The sequence below is a fragment of the Lontra canadensis genome, unplaced genomic scaffold, assembly GCF_010015895.1.
Source record: "Lontra canadensis isolate GAN:19392208 unplaced genomic scaffold, GSC_riverotter_1.0 scaffold154, whole genome shotgun sequence".
In the NCBI taxonomy this organism is placed as follows: Eukaryota; Metazoa; Chordata; class Mammalia; order Carnivora; family Mustelidae; genus Lontra; species Lontra canadensis.
The window spans coordinates 982,661-1,000,756 of record NW_022631148.1 but is presented as its reverse complement, the minus strand read 5'-3'; the positions used below and the strand labels follow the sequence as shown (position 1 = coordinate 1,000,756).

At 55.0% G+C, this 18,096-nt stretch overlaps 1 protein-coding gene across 2 annotated transcripts; it reads left to right on the top strand.

Moving 5' to 3' along the window:
• Positions 1-1,071: 1,071 nt before the first annotated feature.
• SPI1 (Spi-1 proto-oncogene) lies at positions 1,072-16,441 on the top strand. Of its 2 annotated transcripts, none has more exons than XM_032844534.1 (5): positions 1,072-1,314; positions 3,893-3,992; positions 14,053-14,240; positions 15,111-15,273; positions 15,708-16,441. In XM_032844534.1, the coding sequence occupies exons 1-5, from the start codon at positions 1,270-1,272 to the stop codon at positions 16,025-16,027; spliced, it is 816 nt and encodes a 271-aa protein (XP_032700425.1). In that variant the 5' UTR covers positions 1,072-1,269; the 3' UTR covers positions 16,028-16,441. The 2 variants fall into 2 exon arrangements, with proteins under 2 accessions (XP_032700425.1, XP_032700426.1); XM_032844535.1 differs by having other exon boundaries at positions 1,073-1,314; positions 3,896-3,992.
• The last annotated feature ends 1,655 nt before the right edge of the window (positions 16,442-18,096 follow it).

Below are 18,096 nucleotides of genomic sequence, written 5' to 3'. Positions count from 1 at the left end.
GTGGATGGATGGATGGATGGGCAGGTAAGTAGATGGATGGGTGGGTGGATGGGTGGGTGGGTGGATGGATGAGCCAATGGATGAACAGATCGAGAGCTGGATATACAGCAGATAAACAGATGAAGATATAAAGTGATAGATCAACAACAGGTGGATGGGCTAATATATGAGCATATCAATGGCTAGATGGACAAGTAGATGAGCAATAGGTGGTCGGATGAATGGGCTAACCGATAAATGGATGAAGGAATGGATGGCTAAATAAGCCGATAAAGAAATGAATGTCTGGTTGGCTCGACGGGTGAAGAGATGGATGGGTAAATAATGGGTAGGAAAATGAATGGATGTACCCACAAGAAAGGTTTGTAAACCAGGAAGACTAGATTGATTCTCAGGTATCGTTAAGGGGTGGGGAAACTGGGAAATCTGAGTAGGGAATAGAGCCGCTAGGGATTTGGAAGAACCAGGGGTACTTGTGAAACTGGGAGGGGAGGGTGTAAGAACCCAGGACACCCTGTGGTAGCAGGGAGGCTCTGAGGGAGGGGGAAAGCAGCCTGTGCTGAGCCCCAGGCTGCACAGAACATACGTGTTGAGGATCCAGGTCCCAGAAGAGCCAGGCCTGGGATTCTGCTAGATCAGAGCTCTCAGCCAGCCAGGCTGAGCCCAGAAAATGAAGGCCTGGAGAAGGCACCCCGCTTCTGACTTGAAGAAGCTACTGGTTCTGATCCTAAGCAACTGACTGTTGGCCACATGGGGATCTCAAGAGCAGTGGGCATCTGTGGGGTTAGGGGGCCTCAGCAGGGCCTGGGGGCAGCATTGTCCTCCTTGTGGTAGGGCTAGGCTTCCTCCGTCCCCCTCTTTCTCTTCCACCCCAGCCTCCAAGACCGCCCCTCACAGTTCCAGCTTCCTCTGGGCAGGGGGCCTGGCCCCCATGGCCTCTCAGGCCAGCCCTCTGAGCACCACCTGCCCCAGCCGGCCTGAGACTTCCTGTATGTAGCGCAAGAGATTTATGCAAACGGGCTGGGGCGGTGATGTCACCCCAAGGGGACTATCTCCCAGTGGCAGGCCCTTCGATAAAATCAGGAACTTGCGCTGGCCCTGCAATGTCAAGGGAGGGGGCTCACCCAGGGCTCCTGTAGCTCAGGGGGCAGGCCCGAGCCCTGCGCCCGCCCTGAGTCCGTCCAGCCCCTGACGGGGCGCCCCATCCTGAGGGGCTCCGCACTGGCCCCCACTGAGGCAGGGGACCTGACCGGCTCGGAGCTCGGCTGGATGTTACAGGCGTGCAAAATGGAAGGGTTTCCCCTCGTCCCCCCTGTGAGTACCGGGACTCCTCTACTAGCCAGACCCGCGGCCCTCAGACGACCGTCCGCTGCCCACCAGGCCACCAACCAGCCAGCTGCCCTCCCAGGCTCGCTATCAGTGGGAAGTTGGTGTTTCCTCCCGGGAGCTCCTGGCCTGAGACCCAGCGAGGGGGCCATTGGCTTCTTTGAGCGTGCCCCGGCGGGCTGAGGGCTGGGCCCACGGTGGGGCTGTGATCGGTGGGGCCTGAACGGTTATTTATAGATGGGGCTTGGGTGGCAGGCTGAGCTCCTGGGCAGGGTGCTGGGCTGAGGATGGTGAGGACGGTGGCGGAGTGGTGGCGGTGGAGGGGCTGGGGTGACTGGTGTGGGGGGAAGCGGGTCCCTGGACGGTGAAGGCTTGAAGGCAGGAGGCAATAGGCCAGAGGTCTCAGCCCATGGCCTGGGTGCTCCTGGAGACAGAGGCTCATTTATGTTTGGGTCCCCAGTGCCTGGTCTGGGGCCTGGCACAGGGGACAGGGTTGTTGACCGAAGGGTCTGGGCCTGGGGCCGGCAGGTCCCCAGGGGCTGGACGACAGCAAGAGATGGAGCAGAGACTAGGAAGGCAGTTGCGCTGGGGCACTGGCCAGGGAGCTGGGAAGGGAGGTCGGGGCCAGAGCTGGGCCCATCTGGGTCTGAGCTCAAGGGCGGCAGGGTAGGAGCCAGTGGAGTAGAGGCAGGAGCTAGGGCAGGGGCTGAGAGTGGGACAAGGACCAGGGCTGGACGTGAAGCAGCAGGAGTCCCAGGGGAGCCCTGGAGGGAAGGGCAGCAGGCCGGGCGATCACCGCTGCCCCTCTCTCCGTGACAGTTGCAGCCTCGGGCAGCTGCAGACCTGGGCCCCTCAGAGAGGACCCCTCTCTCTTTCCCACCCCATCCCCACTCAGTAGGGGTGGGGAGCCCTGGGGGGGCCGGGCAGGGTTTGGCAGGGCCTGCCCACCTGACTCAGCTTTCCCGGCCTAATGGCAGCTCCCTTCCCCCGCCCCACCCCAGCCAGGCCTCTGAGCCCCAGGAGGCACCCCAGGCCTGACATCCTGCTGTTGGAAACCCGGGCTGGCTTCCTGGCCTTCTTACTGGTCAGACACAGACAGCTCCAGCCAGCAGCCCCAGACCCAGCCTTGTCCCACCTGCCTGGTCCACCACCAAGAAGGTGGGGGAGGGGGCAGGGGATGGACGCGGTCCCAGGAAGAGCCAAGTCTGCCTCACTAAAGCCACAGGCCCAGAAGCTTGGCCACACGGCCTCTGACCCTTGACCTCTCAATCCCTGAAATCCAGACACAGCTAGGCAGGGGGCACCAAACCCCTCAGGGACTACTCCTGGGAAGGGGGCCCCTTGCGCCCCCACCCAAGCCCTTGAGGGCCCAAGTAACTGTTGTGCAATCCCTGGGCACACACTGCGGGGGTGGGGAGAGGCCTGATGACTGTGAAGACTGGGTGTGCTGTCCCCAGGCCGGCACCAGGACAGGGAGGAGTGAGGGCTGGAGGGGGTGGGGGGGGAGAGGACAGGGAGGAGGGAGGGGGTGGAGGAGGAGGAGGGCAGAGGAGGACAGGGAGGAGTGAGGAGGAGGGGAGAGGAGGGTAGGGAGGAGTGAGGGGGTGGAGGAGGAGGGAAGAGGAGGACAGGGAGGAAGAGGAGGACGGGGTGGGGGTGGGGAGGAAGAACGAGGGGTGAGGACAGGAGGAAAGGGAGGAAGAGAAAGGAGTATCCCAGTGGGCGTGTCAGAAGGAGGATGGAGGAAGGAGAGTGAGAGGACCAAGGCTCTGGCAGGCCCATGGCCCCCAACCCTGCCTGGTGACAACAGTAGAACCCATGAGTGTGAGTGGCCATCGGTCGTCATGGGCCCTGAGGGTGCCTTGGGCCCGGGCACAGGCTGTGGAGACCGTGGCAGGAGGACACGTGTGTGTGCTATTGAGGGTGGGCATGCAAGCGATATGTGAGGGGCCTTGATGGGTGTGGGCCTGAGCCTGTGTTTAAGGTGCCTGAGAGCGAGTGTGAGGAGATGTGTGTTCATTCAAGGGGCCATGTGTGCCTACGGTGTGAGTGTACAACAGTGTGTACACACGTGACCGCAGGTGTGTGGGTGCGAGTGACCTGAGGAGTGAGTGTGGGCGGGCACGTGAGTGTGAGTTCATGTGTGGGAGTGTGGGTGTCATGGGGAATATTTGTACATTGGGAGGTGTAGGTGTGTTGGTGTGAACGTGAGAGTTCATGTGTGAGATGGGGACCTGGGGGTGCAGGTGTGAGTGGGAGTGTGGCTTCAGGAGCCGCTGTGAGGGGAGGGGGTGGAGGGAGTCATGCTCTCCTCTCAGCCTGGGTCCTCTTTTGACCTGTGACCTTTGGAGTCCCTGTCAGCCCCATTCTGCAGGAGCCAAGACTCTGCTCTTCCTGGTCCCCCGTCCCTGCTGTGGCCTCTTCGCAGTTTCAGGCAGAGAGAGGGCTGTAGGCCTGACGCAGTCCCTCAGTGTGGGAGGGTGGTGTGGCCCCAACATGCGGGGGGCTGCCAAGCCGGTTGGGGTCTTCCCGCCACCACCTGAGTCCTGACAGCCTCCTCTCTCAGCAGCCATCGGAAGACCTGGTTCCCTATGACACGGACCTGTACCAGCGCCAAACACACGAATACTACCCCTATCTCAGCAGCGATGGAGAAAGCCACAGCGGTGAGTACTGGGCCCTCCCACCCCCCACAGCCCCCAGCCTGCACTTACTGAGCATCTCCGGTGTGCGCCAGGGCCCGAGGTCAGCTTCATCCGTGTTTACCTTCTGGTCCAATCCGTGTGGCTTTTCACAAACGAGGAAGCAGAGGCTCAGGGAGCGACTTGTGCAAGGTCACACAGCTGGTCAGGGGAGCCCAGTCTGTCTGCTCCAGTCCGAGGACCTCTCCTGCTTTCCTCCCCTGCTCCCCTCACCCCGCTTCTTCCTCTCTGGTGTTGTCATCCCTTCACCGGACGTGGACGTGAATTCCACGTTGGTGTCACCCCCGCTCTCTGCTGTGTTCTCAAGCTCTCTCAATGTTTGGGGCTGGACAATTTCTTTGTCATGGGGCCGGCACTGTACACTGTAGGCTGTCCGGCGGCATCCCTGGCTTCTACCTGTCAGATGCCAGAAGTACCGCCAGTCGCGACAACCAAAAATGTCTCCACACGTTATTTGTTACCCAATAACCCCCTGGGGGACAGAGTCACCCCTGTTTAAGAACAGCTCACTGAGGGAAAGGCTCTGAGGGCCCCCTCATTCGGCAGGGGCTGGAGCCCCAGCTTGCAGGGGTAGGAGTGAGGATGGAGCACGAGACAGGTGAGCCTCAGTCCGAGTCTCACTGCCTATCCCAAGGCCCAGCTGCGATCCCAGAGCGCATTCAGGGTTGATGGGGACAGGCAGTAGGGGCCTGGGGCCTGGGACCTGGGCAGGGCAGTCAGAGAGGCCACCCAAAGGGGATCTTGGTATATTGATGGGGCACCCCAGAGCCAAAGGGAGAAGGCCTAGTTAGTAGGTCTTCCCTGAGGAATTCTCCTGGAGTCTGAAATCTGGGCAGGCCAGATACCGGGGTGTCTGCAGCCCCAGAGAAAGGTTTCCCACGGCGAGGCCACACCTGGGGGCCAGCCCCACCTGTCGCTTTATCCTTCAGGCACACCTGAGGGCAGTCTCAACCTGAGGGCCCTGCCCGGGGATGCCACAGGCCCCTTCCTTATTAGGAAGGACTCCCACATCTGGATGCCAAATCCTGTGAACGGCGGCACTGGGGATAACAGGGCTGGCAACGTTTATAAAGACCAGACCCGGGAGCCACGTCTAGGGCGTAGGTGCTGGAGGAGCCTCAAGTCCGTGTGTGGGAACACAAAGACTTCTCTCCGAATCTGGGGGCTAGGAAGGTTTTAAACATCTGCTTTTTCATCCTTCAAAGCTTATTCATGATTCGGCAAGCAATGTGTCCTCTCTGTGGAAAAGCCGGACAATTTAGAGAGAAAGTCTCTCTCATCCACCTGTCTTCCCAGCACGCCCAGCCAGGATCAGGGATGGGGTCTCCCTGACCTGGACACCAGCCCTTGGTGACCCTTGCACCTAGCCGGCCAGGACCCGGGAAGGTCCCTTTGGACTTAAGGACTGGCTCCCCCTGGTGGCTCCAGGCAGCAGGACAGCCAGGTCGCCACAAACTCAGCTTGGCCTTGGGCTGCCACGCTTTTCCCTCAGGCCTAACCTCCTCTCACTTTCACTGGGCTTGGGGGCATTTCCTTTGGGCCTGTTGCAGCCTCAGTTTCCCCTTGTGCAATATGAGGGTGTGTTCATACATCTAGAAACCAGCTAGACCGGGGACTGATGGAGTGAGTACTTTAGGGAAACCTGCACTTTCCTGGCCCAGTGCCCAGGCAGGTCCCTTACATCTGGGCTGGGGCTCTAGCAATGACTCCTGATCAGATGCCTGAATACCCTGTTTTGGTCATGCCCCAATTTCTTCAGAGACTCCTCTGGCATACCCAGGTGTCCCGGCCCCTACTCCCTGCACCCCTTCTCCTATCATTTCCAATCTGGGCATCTGTGCTGATCTGGGTATCTGTTCATTCTTTCTTTTCTCTTTCTTTCTCTCTCTCTCTTTCTTTTTTTTTTTTTTAAGATTTTATTTATTTATTTATCTGTGAGAGAGAGAGAGAGAGAGAGGGAAAACACAAGCAGGCAGAGTGGCAGGCAGAGGCAGAGAGAGAAGCAGGCTCCCCGATGATCAAGGAGCCCGATGAAGGACTCAATCCCAGGACCCTGGAATCACGACCTGAGCCGAAGGCAGTGGCTTAACCAACTGAGCCACCCAGGTGTCCCTCTTTTTTCTTTTTTAAAGATTTTATTTACTTATTGGAGAGAGAGAGCAAGAGAGCAGAGGGAGAGGCAGAGGGGGAAGAAGACTCCCCACTGACCAGGGAGCCTGATGTGGGGCTTGATCCCAGGACCTCAGGACCTGAGCCAAAAGCAGATGCTTAATGGACTGAGCCACCCGGGTGTCCTGTTCTGTCCTTTCCTAATACCTCTTGGAAGGTACTGTCTGGAGACTCAAGAGTAGAGACACCCCACATTTTCCAACCAGTTCCTGGATGTCCTCTGTGTCTGTGTTTTCAGATGGTGGTTGAAACTTACTAAGAAGGCACTGGGGCTGGACTTGGGGCTGCTCCTGGTTTCATCACTCACCAGCGTGCGATCTCTTAGAGCAAATGACAGCCTCTCAGAGGCCCCGGTCCCTCATATATGGAAGTGAGAGCATGGAAACACTTACCTCGTCACATTGTGGCGATTCACTGAGGTCACGCATGAAATGCGCAAGCTCCTGAGTCCAGCAAGGGCCCAGGGAGCTTTCAAGATGTAGTACATTAGCTTTATGACCTCGCCAGGTGGGAGAGAGGAAGCGGCTAGGGGAGTGGGAGAAGCCGGAGGGGTCTGCAACAGACCCAGTGCATCAGTTTCAGCCGACCCAGGTGCCAGGCAACCAGCCAGCTGCCCACCCATCAACCACCCGCCCTTGCAGCCACCCACTCGACCTTCCAACACGAATCATTTTTCCATGTGCCCACTCATTCCTCATTTGTCCGACTACCCCACAGCTCCTGATAATATGCTGTGTGCCAGGCACTGTTCTAGACACCAGAGGCTCCATGATAAGTGAGTTAGATGAGCTCTCCTGAGAGCTTACATTCCAGAGAGGGAAGAGGCCATAAACATCACATAAGCAGACACACAATACTAAGTCCTATGAAAGGCAAAGTCATGTAATGCAGAGCACCAATGACTACTTTCCACTGGGAGGTCAGGGCAGGCCTCTGAGGAGGGGGCAGTTGAGGTGATTAGGCCAGTGGATGCAGAGGAGAAAGACGCACCAGGCAGAGAAAACAGCAAGGGCAAAACAGCGGAGTCGTCCGACAGAGGGCCAGAGTGGCGGGGGGGCCCCCGAGGTGGGGGTGTGGAGACTGAGGCAAGCCGGAGGGGCCTGCCAAGGACACAGTACACATGGCCCGAAGGCCAGAGTTTGGGTTTTATCCTGCAAACAATGGGAAGGCATTGCAGGGTTTGAGCGGGGAAATGACATGATCTGAATCATCCTGTGTGTGTGTGTGTGTGTGTGTGTGTGTGTGTGTTGAAAATCTAAATACATTTTAAATTGTCAATTTTTGATTGTTAGGATAAACATTGCAAAACTTGAAAATACTTATCACGTAAGATAGTTCCCTCTCCCCGAGCTCCCTCCCCTCTGATAGCACCTTCGGGGACTTTTTATTCCGTGTGTATATCCTCTTGTATGTCTGTCAATGCGTGCACGCACGTGTGTATATTCTGTTCCTGACACAACGGAACAGTAGCATCACGCCGTCCCGCAAGTAGCTGCCTTTTACCCAAGCTTATCATAGACATGTCTTCGTGACATACATGGCACAGCAGAGACAGAGGAAAGCTATTTTCCCAGGCTTCCTATTCCAATGCCAAGGAATCTAGCTTGAATCTTCAATTTGAGATATTACTGAATGGTCCATCTTGTTCTGTGTAAGATAAGACTCTGATTAGAGTCATTCAGAACGCATACACACACACACTCACACTTCACACATTCCCAAACGCTTCTACAGCAGTGTTTTCCCAGTTTTACTGATGGAACCGACATAGGATACTGTGTAGGGTTAAGATGCAGGACCTAATGACCTGACAGCCGCAGACAGTGCGAAATGGGCACCACAGTAAATTCGGTTAATATCCTTCACCTCATAGAGATTGAAAAAAAAAAATTTTCTCCTTGTGGAAAGAACGTTGAGGATCCAACCTCTTGGCAACTTTCCAATATACCGCACAACATTGTTAACTGCAGCACCACATTGTACGTCGTGTCCCGGTACTTATAACCAGAGGGTGTCCCTTTTTTTTTTTTTTTAATTTGTCCCTTTTGACCACGTTCCTCCAATTTTCCCAACCCCAACTCCAGCCTCTGGCAACCACAAATCTGATTTCCTTGTCTATAAGCTCAGGATATATATTTTTTTAAGGTTCCATATACAAGTAAGATAACACAATATTTGTGTTTCTCCGTGTAGTGACTTTTGACCTCAGTATCTACATTTTCCGGTATGAGGACCATGTGAAGGTTACTCAGCTGAGCGACATGGGACACTTTGATTACCTGTACTTGCTCGTCCCTGAAAAAGAGGACAAGGGGCAGGGTGACAAGGAGGTAGCGTTCTCGTTCTGGAGCCAGGTTGCCGAGACTCATGCCCCATTGCCCTCCCCACTATTCTCTGGGGTGACCAAGGGCAAGATGTTTTACCTCTCTGTCTCAACTTCAAAATGGTACCGACTTTTCAGGATTGCTGCAAGGGTTGAGTGAGTCGCTGTATGTCCAATCCTTAGAAAGGTGCCTGGCACACGGTGAATGCTACGTACTGCGGACAGGACTTGTTACTCTTCTTGCCATAGCGTCCTAAGAGAGGGTGTGGGGGAGGTAGGGTTTTGCTGTTTGCTTGTTCTCATGTTTTCATGGTTAACAGTAGGTTGGCCGTGTACAGAAATCTAGGTTGAAACCCACATTTTCCCTTAGAAATTTGAAAGCATTTCTCTATCTTCTGGTTATTGGAGTTTTTTTCTTCGAAGTCGGATCTCTTTTTATGTCCTCTTTTTGGAATGTAACCTTGTTTTTTGTTTTTGTGGGTTTTTCTGCTTGTTTAGTTTCATTTTGTCTCTCTGGAAGTTTTTAGTACCTTCTTCCAATACTCAGGGGTTCCAATGAATAAACTTTGTAAAAAATCACTCTGGCTACTGTAGGGGCCACAGTAAGAACAGGGAGAAAGTACTGCGAGCGGACTCCTGGAATAATCCAGGCAAGAGATGACAGTGGCTTGGCCAATGGTGGTGGCCCTAGAGACAGAAAGGAGTGGACAGATCTGGGACAGATTTTGAAGGCAGGGCTCATAAAATTTAATGTTTATTCGTATTATTTTAAATTGTGGCCAAATATGCATAATATAAAATGGTAGTTCTATTTTAAATTTTTGAGGACCTCCAGATTGTTTTCCACAGTGGCTGCACCATTTTACCTTCCCACCCCCAGGGCAGAGGGATTCCAATTTCTCCACATCCTCACCAACACTGGTTAGTTTCTGGGTTTTGATAGTAGCCATCGCAACAGATGTGATGGGATTTGTTCTTTGTGAGGGGACTGGTGAAGGAACTAGATTTCCAAGGCATGACGCCTCTCCATCCTTCCATCCTTCCATCTTTCCAAGTACTCTTTTATCCTCCCGCTGACCCTCTACCCAGTGTATCCACACACCCATCTAATCATGCACTCATTCCCCTTTCCAGTTGTCCTTCCCTTCAACCGCCAAACCCTCTAGCAATTTCTTACGAACCTACCCATCTAATCAATATATACAAAGCATCTGTTGTACTCCAGGCACATTCCTAGGTGCTAAGGAAACAACGAAACACAAGTCCTTCCAGATTTATTATTTTAAGAGGGGAAATAATTAAAACTTCAATAATTAGGATATAAGGTGGAGAGTAACAAGTATATGAAGCCTAGAGCTCCACTCTCTGACCTCTGGTTCCCCTACAGGAGCGATGGGCAGGGGGGCTGGGCTGCAGGAGCCCATGTCCAGTGGTCTGTGATTTCCTAAAGTTTTTTTTCTCAGCCTTTGTCTTCTTAATTCCTCATCATCCTTTTCTGTCTTGATCCTACTTCTGCTCCCCTAGGGGGAACCCTGAGTTTATGACTGGGATTTCTGTTCCAAGGAGATAAGGTCAACTGAATGACACTTAGGGCTTAAGTTTTGTGTATGTGTGGAGTTGCTTGGAATATCATTTTGTTTTTGTCCTGGTGACTTACAGGTATTAGGGACACCAAAAATACTAAGTCAGAATAGTGATGGGTAGGTAGGACTTTGGTCCCAGATTGGGAGCTGGCTTAGAGGGAGGTAATGAGAGATCAAGATGATTGGGTTCTTGCTGGCTGGCTGGAACAGATGGAAGGAATGACGGGTGATGAACGGGTGGCTAGATGATGGATGGATGGATGGATGGATGGATGGATGGATGGATGGGTTGTGATGGATGAGTGGAAGAGGCACCAGTGATGGATGGATGAATGAAGGATGGATGGATGGAGGACAGATGATGAACCATGGGTGAGAGTGGCTGATGGCAGACAAACAGATAGATAGAAGCAGGCAGGAAAGCTGGTGGCACCATGGGTCTTAATTACAGCTCTCATTAACAGCCTTTTTTCTCAGAAGTTGTATGATGTAATGGTAGGAGTTCAGTCCCTGAAGGTAGACACAGGTGACTTTACCAATGCCTGCCTGTGGACAAGGGACTTAATCTCTTTGTGTCATAGTTTCCTCATGTGCAAAAGAAAGATTATACTAGGGGTGCCTGGGTGGCTCAATGGGTTAAGTCTCTGCCTTTGGCCCAGGTCATGATCTCAGGGTCCTGGGATCAAGCCCCACACTGGGCTCTCTGCTCAGCAGGGAGACTGCTTACCCCTCCTCTCTCTGTCTGCCTCTCTGCCTGCTTATGATCTCTCTCTGTCAAATAAGTAAATACAATCTTTTAAAAAAATAAAGATTATACTAAAAAAAAAAAGAAGAAGAAGAAGAAGTGTCACACTACTATGGCCACCTGGTCAGAGCTAAGGTGAGATTAAATGAGAAATGTGGTGTGAGTACTCAGCATCGTGCCCAGTTCATAAAAATGCATGTTAAAAGCTAACTTTTACCGATCATTTGAATATTGGTTGAGGCCTACTATGTGTTGGGTGACCTGCCAGGCTATGAAAAGGGGGGTCGAACTTCGGATATGCCAATGGCATCATATTCCTTTGAGGAGCAGAGTCATGCTAAGGAGACATCGTGCAGGATGACCCCGGTAACCCAGCGAAGGGGTAAAGCACTGTGTTCGTGAACGGTCGTCTAGAAATGAGGTCCAAAGAGCCCAGGACTGCCGACCTTTGCACTAGGAAGGATTCCTTGCATTGTGTTCCTTCGGAGGGCCCCGTGCTTAGAACGTTTCTGCCTACCAGGCAGCGTTTATTACATAATTGCCTGAGCACCCAAATCAAGGGTAAAGGCGAGGTTTCCGTTGGGCCTTTTGAAACCTTAATTGTAGCTCGAGTCCCCTTTGCAGCTTTCAGGGGACCCTGGGGCAGGGTTCCAGAGTTTCAGTGAGCAAAGGAACCACTTTAGAGCCCAGTTAAATTCCAATTCCCAGCTCCTCTCTCAGTGCTTCTGATTCCCTGGGTCTCTAAGTGGAGCCCCAAGCCCCCCAGAGTGACTCTGATGAAGGTGTCCTGAGAATCCCATGGGAAATGCTGGCCTAGGCCGGGACCACTAGAGTGAGCTCAGGGGTCTCATGCAGAGCTAGAACAGAGAGGATGAGCAGGAGGGAAAGAGAGCCACCGGAGCCCCTCACCCCACACCTGCAGCACTGCACACAGGCAGGGTCCTCCAAACCCTGGACCTGAAGTGGGTTTGCGGGTAGGGGTTGGTAGGCAAGATAAGGCACTCTGGCAAGATCTGGACGGTTCAAACTGAGTGTGGAAGGCGAACATGGGAGGGGTCAGGAGTGGGGCCAGGGGCAGATCTACCCCTAAAGAGGACCTGGGATTGGCTCACCAAATCCCAGAGCCCCCCACATGGCCCCATCTCTAAAGCATAGAGCCAACTCTCCCAGGCGAGTGGAGAGCTTCTGGGTCCTGTTAATTTGCTGCAAGATGAAAGTACAAATGAAACATTGTTTTGTTTTCCCATCAGATTTGGATAATTTTGTGAAGGAGAGTCAGAGAGAGTTTTCAGGAGGCTAGGGTTTATTCATTCATTCCTTTGTTCACTCCTTCGGGAAATGTTTGTTGAGTGACTACTGAGTTTAGCCCTGGGGGTGAGGGGAGACAAACACCAGTCACTGTCCTCATGGTGCAATGCTGAGGCCCCAACTCTAGCCTCTGGGAGAGAGAGACACCTAGACCCCCCCCTCCGGCCAAAAAAAAAAAAAACACGATTTGAGTGGTCCACTGACTGATTGGCAGGAAGTTGGAGGAAGAAGAGGAGATAAACATGAATGAAAATATCTGCCATTTGCTCAAGTGCTAATCTAGGTTCTTTAGAATAACACAGCGGTCCTAGTAGTAGTAATGTTTATTGAATGGAATTTTGTGCCCGGTTCTCCTCTAGGCACCTTGCAGACATTAGCTCATTCAACCTGCGCAAGACTATGGGATAGGTGTCATTATTAGCCCCATGTTACAGGTGAGAAAACTGAGGCTTATAGACGTGCAGTGACCTGCCTAATGGCAGAGGCGGGATTTGAACCCAGCTCTGCCTGACCCCCAGATCATGTACTTTCTCTCTTCTGTGCCATATGGCCTTGCAGAGGTGGGAGTGCGGGCTGCCTGCATTGTGGATTTGGGTGATTTCATGTATGGACATGACCTCTGTTAACTACCCAGTCGGGTCTTTGACTTTTAGATTAGGGAATTGGAGGCTTGGGGAAATACAATGTCTCGTCTAGGGTCACACAGCAAAGCCATTGCAGAGCGGTATTAGGAAGCAAGTCTTTTGAGAACCCGTCCAAAGCCAAAAAAAACGCATGTCATTTTTGGGGTGTGTGTGAATGAATGAGTATGTGCTTTTGTGAAAGAAAAAAAGACAGACAGACAGACAGACACACACACACACACACACACACACACACACACACGGGGTTGGTATTTGTCTCCATGTAGCATCCCAGAGAGGCTGCCTTGGCCTAGAATTTTGGACACTCCCTCTTGGGTCACATGAGAAAATCCCTCTTGTCCCTTTATCACCACATCTTCTTTTGGACCCCAGATTGTCCCCAGGAACTCCACAGACGTGTGGCAGGTTTTTGTTTTGTTTTGTTTTCTTCCTGGAAAAGATGTTCAGCGAAATCATGTCCTAGTCCCAAGACAGAGCTCCCGATGGCACGTGGCTGTTCCCCAAACTCGAATCCCCCCCACCGCAGACTCTGAAAGCACCTATGGGGAGTTTCCAGTGCAGCCCTGTGTCCTGGCAGCCTGGCTGGGAGACAGACAGAGCCGCCCAGAGGCACGGCTTCGGACAGGCAGTGCCGTGGGCCGGGACAGGTTCTGGTGGGCGAGGAACGTCAGCCGTCTGACTTCACGATCACACCTTGACGGTGAGACAGGACCATGTGTGTGTGACTGTGGCCTCAGGAACCACTCTGTGGTTTCCAGAGAAGCAGAGGGGGAATCAGCATTCCCCAAGGGCCTCCTCCGGGGCTGGGAGTTTTTACAAATGTGAACTCATTTGTATGCTCCCGATAACTATGATCCCCATTTTAAGTAGTGAGCCAACAGCTGAGAATGAAGAGGTCGGTGCCCGTGCCTGAGGTCGCACGGACAGCAAATGGCAGAGCCAGGATTCAGACTCTGCCTATGGCCTCGTGCCTGCGGGGAAGGCAGGCTAGAATGGTTGCTGGGAGCGCAGGCTTTGCCTCGGACCCGGGTCTCAGCTCAGGCCAGGGCCTCCATCTGCCTGGCCAAGCCTCAGTGACCTCATCTGTAAAATGGGGGTGGTACCTAACGAGGTGGGTGGGGAGATGGTGGGGAGCCCAGCTAGGTGGGCGGTCACAGCCCCTCCGCGGCCCGGATGACTGTGCTCTGCGTCACCACGAGCTCTCCCTGCCCGCACACCCCGGCTCACCGCACGCCACCCCCCGCCCCTGCAGACCATTACTGGGACTTCCACCCGCACCACGTGCACAGCGAGTTCGAGAGCTTCGCAGAGAACCACTTCACGGAGCTTCAGAGCGTGCAGCCCCCGCAGCTGCAGCAGCTCTACCGGCACATGGAGCTGGAGCAGATGCACGTGCTCGACACCCCCATGGCGCCGACCCACGCGGGCATCGGCCACCAGGTGCGTGCGGCCGCCGGTCCCGCGGGACCCGGCCTGTGGTGAGGCTGGCGCTGCACAGGAAGCTGACACAGGCTCTTACTCAACTTGGCTTCCTGCCCCACAGCGCCAACGGCGGCCGGAGCCCCAACGGCTGCCTCCTGACCCTCCGACTGACCTTGTGACCCTGCACCCCTTATCGGCTCTGGCCCCACACCAGACAGAGCCCCGATAATTCCCACCCTCCACTGATCTGCCCGACCACGGTGGCCCTCCCGGCCCCAACCATACCCCCCACCCCATCCACAGGCCCCTCACAGACCCGGGCCCCATCTCACTGGACACTTACCTCCGCTGGCCTCCCCTGGCCTCCCCATCTCCACTGACCCCCTTTATTGACCCTCCTCAGCCCCACGAACCTTAACCCCAATCAGTGACCTCCGTTAACATCTACCACCCCGCGTGGACCTCCACTGACCCTTCCCTCACATCTCACCAACTTATTAAAAACCGCATTCCCTCCCTTACCCAACCCTTAGGCCCCTCTGCTCTGCCACCTCTGACCCCAGGAATGCCAGGCCATATAGTACCTCTGTGCATATAGGGAAAGGGCACCCTTTCCCCGGGCCATGCAGCCACCAACTAGGAGGCCCACAGCAGGCTGGATTTCAGCAGCCCCTGGCCCCCCACAACCCACGCCATGTGTGGAGTTCACCCTGCTGGACCCCTGTAACCTGATTGACCTCCAACTTCCCCAGCCCTCTCCCAAATCTTTCTGACCCTTGCTGGCCTCCCCACCCTCCCTACTTCTCTTGCTCGGATGACCCCTTTCCAGCAGTCCTGAGCTGGGAACTGGGCCTCACTGACCTTGACCATCTTTCCCTGTCTTTCCAGGTCTCCTACCTACCCCGGATGTGCCTCCCATACCCTTCCCTGTCCCCGGCCCAGCCTAGCTCGGATGAGGAGGAAGGCGAGAGGCAGAGCCCGCCGCTGGAGGTGTCTGACGGGGAGGCTGATGGCCTGGAGCCAGGGCCTGGCCTCCTGCATGGGGAAACAGGTAGGGTGGCTCAGCCGTCCGGCCCCGGCCCCGACCCTGGCCATTATGTGTCCCCGGCACCCCAGCCAAGGCCGCAGCGGTCCTGGAACAGAGCTGAGTGTGTGTCCGTATCTGTGAGCGTGTGAACGTTTGCCCACGTGTGCACTGTGTCTGTGACCATCTGTGCTGTCCGTGTGTCGATGAGCACACGTGCACGAGTGCGGTACCGACACGCACAGGCGTCTCTCCGACCGAGCCTGGGAGGGTGCGTGTGCGTCTATACCTCTCTGGGTTGCGTGTGAATGGGTGTGAGCTCGTGTGAGTGCCAGGGCCCTGTAGACCACCCCCTCCTTCCAGTCCTTCCCCAGTGACCACTCCCCCCCCCGAAGTCCCCACATCAGGGGGAGGTGAGGGTGGGTGCCTGTGTGGGGGTGCTGACCGCCGCCCGCCTGCAGGCAGCAAGAAGAAGATCCGCCTGTACCAGTTCCTGCTGGACCTGCTCCGCAGCGGAGACATGAAGGACAGCATCTGGTGGGTGGACAAGGACAAGGGCACCTTCCAGTTCTCGTCCAAGCACAAGGAGGCGCTGGCACACCGCTGGGGCATCCAGAAGGGAAACCGCAAGAAAATGACCTACCAGAAGATGGCCCGCGCCCTGCGCAACTATGGCAAGACAGGCGAGGTCAAGAAGGTCAAGAAGAAGCTCACCTACCAGTTCAGCGGGGAGGTGCTGGGCCGTGGGAGCCTGGCCGAGCGACGCCACCCGCCCCACTGAGCCCAGGCCCGCAGACCCCACTGGGCCCGCCAGGCCTCCCCGCTGGCCATAGCATTAACCCCTCGCCTGGCCCGGACACAGGGAGGCAAGCTCCCAGGGGCCGGGGGCAGGACTGCGGCGGGCCGGGCCTCGCCTCACCCGTCCACTCCCTCCTCCAAGCCCGCTACCCACACCTCTCCTCGCCTCCCACCAGGACTCCAGCCCCGGCTCCAGGGGGCTACCTGGGCGTCTGACCCCAGGGAGGGGTCGGCCTTGCTTAGTGTGACCCAGGGTGCTACCTTGGAAGTTCGAAGTCATCATATTTGTGTACATGGAACCCTTCTTCTTAAGCGTCTCTCCTTTCCCCGACCTCTTCCCCGTTAGCTTCCTCAAGGAGCAAAGTTATTAAAGTTATTCTCCGTGAGTTCTCCTGTAGCGCAGAGTCTCTTTTACAATTTTTTATGCATCTTATCTGGGTGCCCCTGTCTGATCTCTCTTTTTCTCGCTTGTCCTCCCGGGTGTTGCCGAGGACCTCACCCGGGGCTGGGCGCTGGGGACATCAGAACAAATGACACACGGTGCCTGGCCCAGAGTTAGAGCTGGTGGAAGAAGTCCTTGGTTGTTCTTAGGGGAATAAATCAGTAACAAGCCCTCTGTACCTGATAAATGGGCTTTTTAAAAATGCCTCAGTGAGGCTTAAACTCTAGGTCACGGCCCCCGTGAGGATGAGGATTGTAATCAAGGCCACGACACTGGATTTTCTGGCCATTTATTACACGTCAGGCTTGAGAGGCAAAGTCTAATATCATCCCATTTTTATAGACTGGGAAACTGAGTCTTGGAGAGGTCACGTGATCTGTCCAAGGTCACACAGCTGGGTCAGGGGCGGGCTAGATCCTGCTGCATGCTGGCTGCTAGGTCAGCGTGAGGCAGGAAGCCCCCTCTCCCGCTGTGTCTAGAATGGGGAGCTGGTGAGCAGGGATCCCCAGGGTCCAGCTCATGTCTGATGCTCTCTGGCTTCTGGTCCACGACAAGGGAGACCCAGGAAAAGAGGAGCCTGGAAGCCTCCAGCATCTTGCTTCCAACAGTAAGTAGCGAGGTGTGGTGTAAGACAGCTTGGGAGTGAGGAAACGTCCCAAGGCAGCCAGCAGGCCTCAGAGAGCCCAGACTCGGGGCGGGGGGGGCATTGGCATCAGGGCCAACACTCCCAAACACCTGCTTGCCTTGAGGGTTGACCTGTGACCTCCTTTCTCAGGTCTCCAAGCCCCAGGAGAGGGTAAGCGGGTGCTCAATCCTCTTTAAAGAAGGTTAAGGAGCAGGTGATTCAGTTACAAGTACTTGAAAAGCCCTGGGCAGGGCCAGAGACCAACGAATAATCCTAATAATCCTAATCCGGGTGGAAAGGAATGGTAAATTAGGGCCCCGCAGAGAATCCCTCCCTCCTGCCTCGGGGGGGGGGGGGGGGCACATGAGCATTCCTGATACTGGATCTTGCATGGAGAGATTCCCGCATAATTTTCTTCTTTCCGTGCAGCCACTGATGACCCAGATGTGGGGCGGGTGGAGGCAGAAGTTCATTAAGGAACAGTGTGGGGGGGTGCACAATATTTTGGCCGTATTTTGTGTGTGAATCCTTGTGACTTTGGGAGAGTCCGCTCTGCCTCTGACTTCCACTTTGGGGTGTATTTAAAGATTAGCCCCATGTCTTCACCTGCAGGCCCAGCTCCATTCCCCTTGGGTGACACCAGTGCCCAATATTTTGGGCGCTGCCCTCCTGGCCCTGGGCTGAGCCCACCCAGGACTCCACGCGGCCAGCCCAGGGCCCCGTGAGCCCCAGTGGCAGAGGCATTGTCATCCAGGCCTTCCTACGTGCCTGACACCTGCTCTAGCATTTTCATTTATAACCCACTTCACTCGGAACAGTCCTACGTGGTGGGTGCTGCTACCATCACCCCACTTTACGGACAAGGGAACTAAGGTCCAGAGGTGAAGGAAGGGGCAGTGCCAGGACTCGGGGCTGCCGGGCCCCAGGATCTGTGTGCGTACCAATCCATCCCACCATTTCTCCTCCAGGTGGACATACAGACAGG

What these genes read in the sequence shown, in the direction of transcription:
- SPI1 (XM_032844534.1), top strand. Translation starts at nt 1,270, where the DNA reads ATGTTACAGGCGTGCAAAATGGAAGGGTTTCCCCTCGTCCCCCCT. An exon ending in GGTTTCCCCTCGTCCCCCCT is followed by an intron (nt 1,315 to 3,892) that starts GTGAGTACCGGG and finishes CTCCTCTCTCAG; the next exon opens with CAGCCATCGGAAGACCTGGT. An exon ending in CGATGGAGAAAGCCACAGCG is followed by an intron (nt 3,993 to 14,052) that starts GTGAGTACTGGG and finishes CCGCCCCTGCAG; the next exon opens with ACCATTACTGGGACTTCCAC.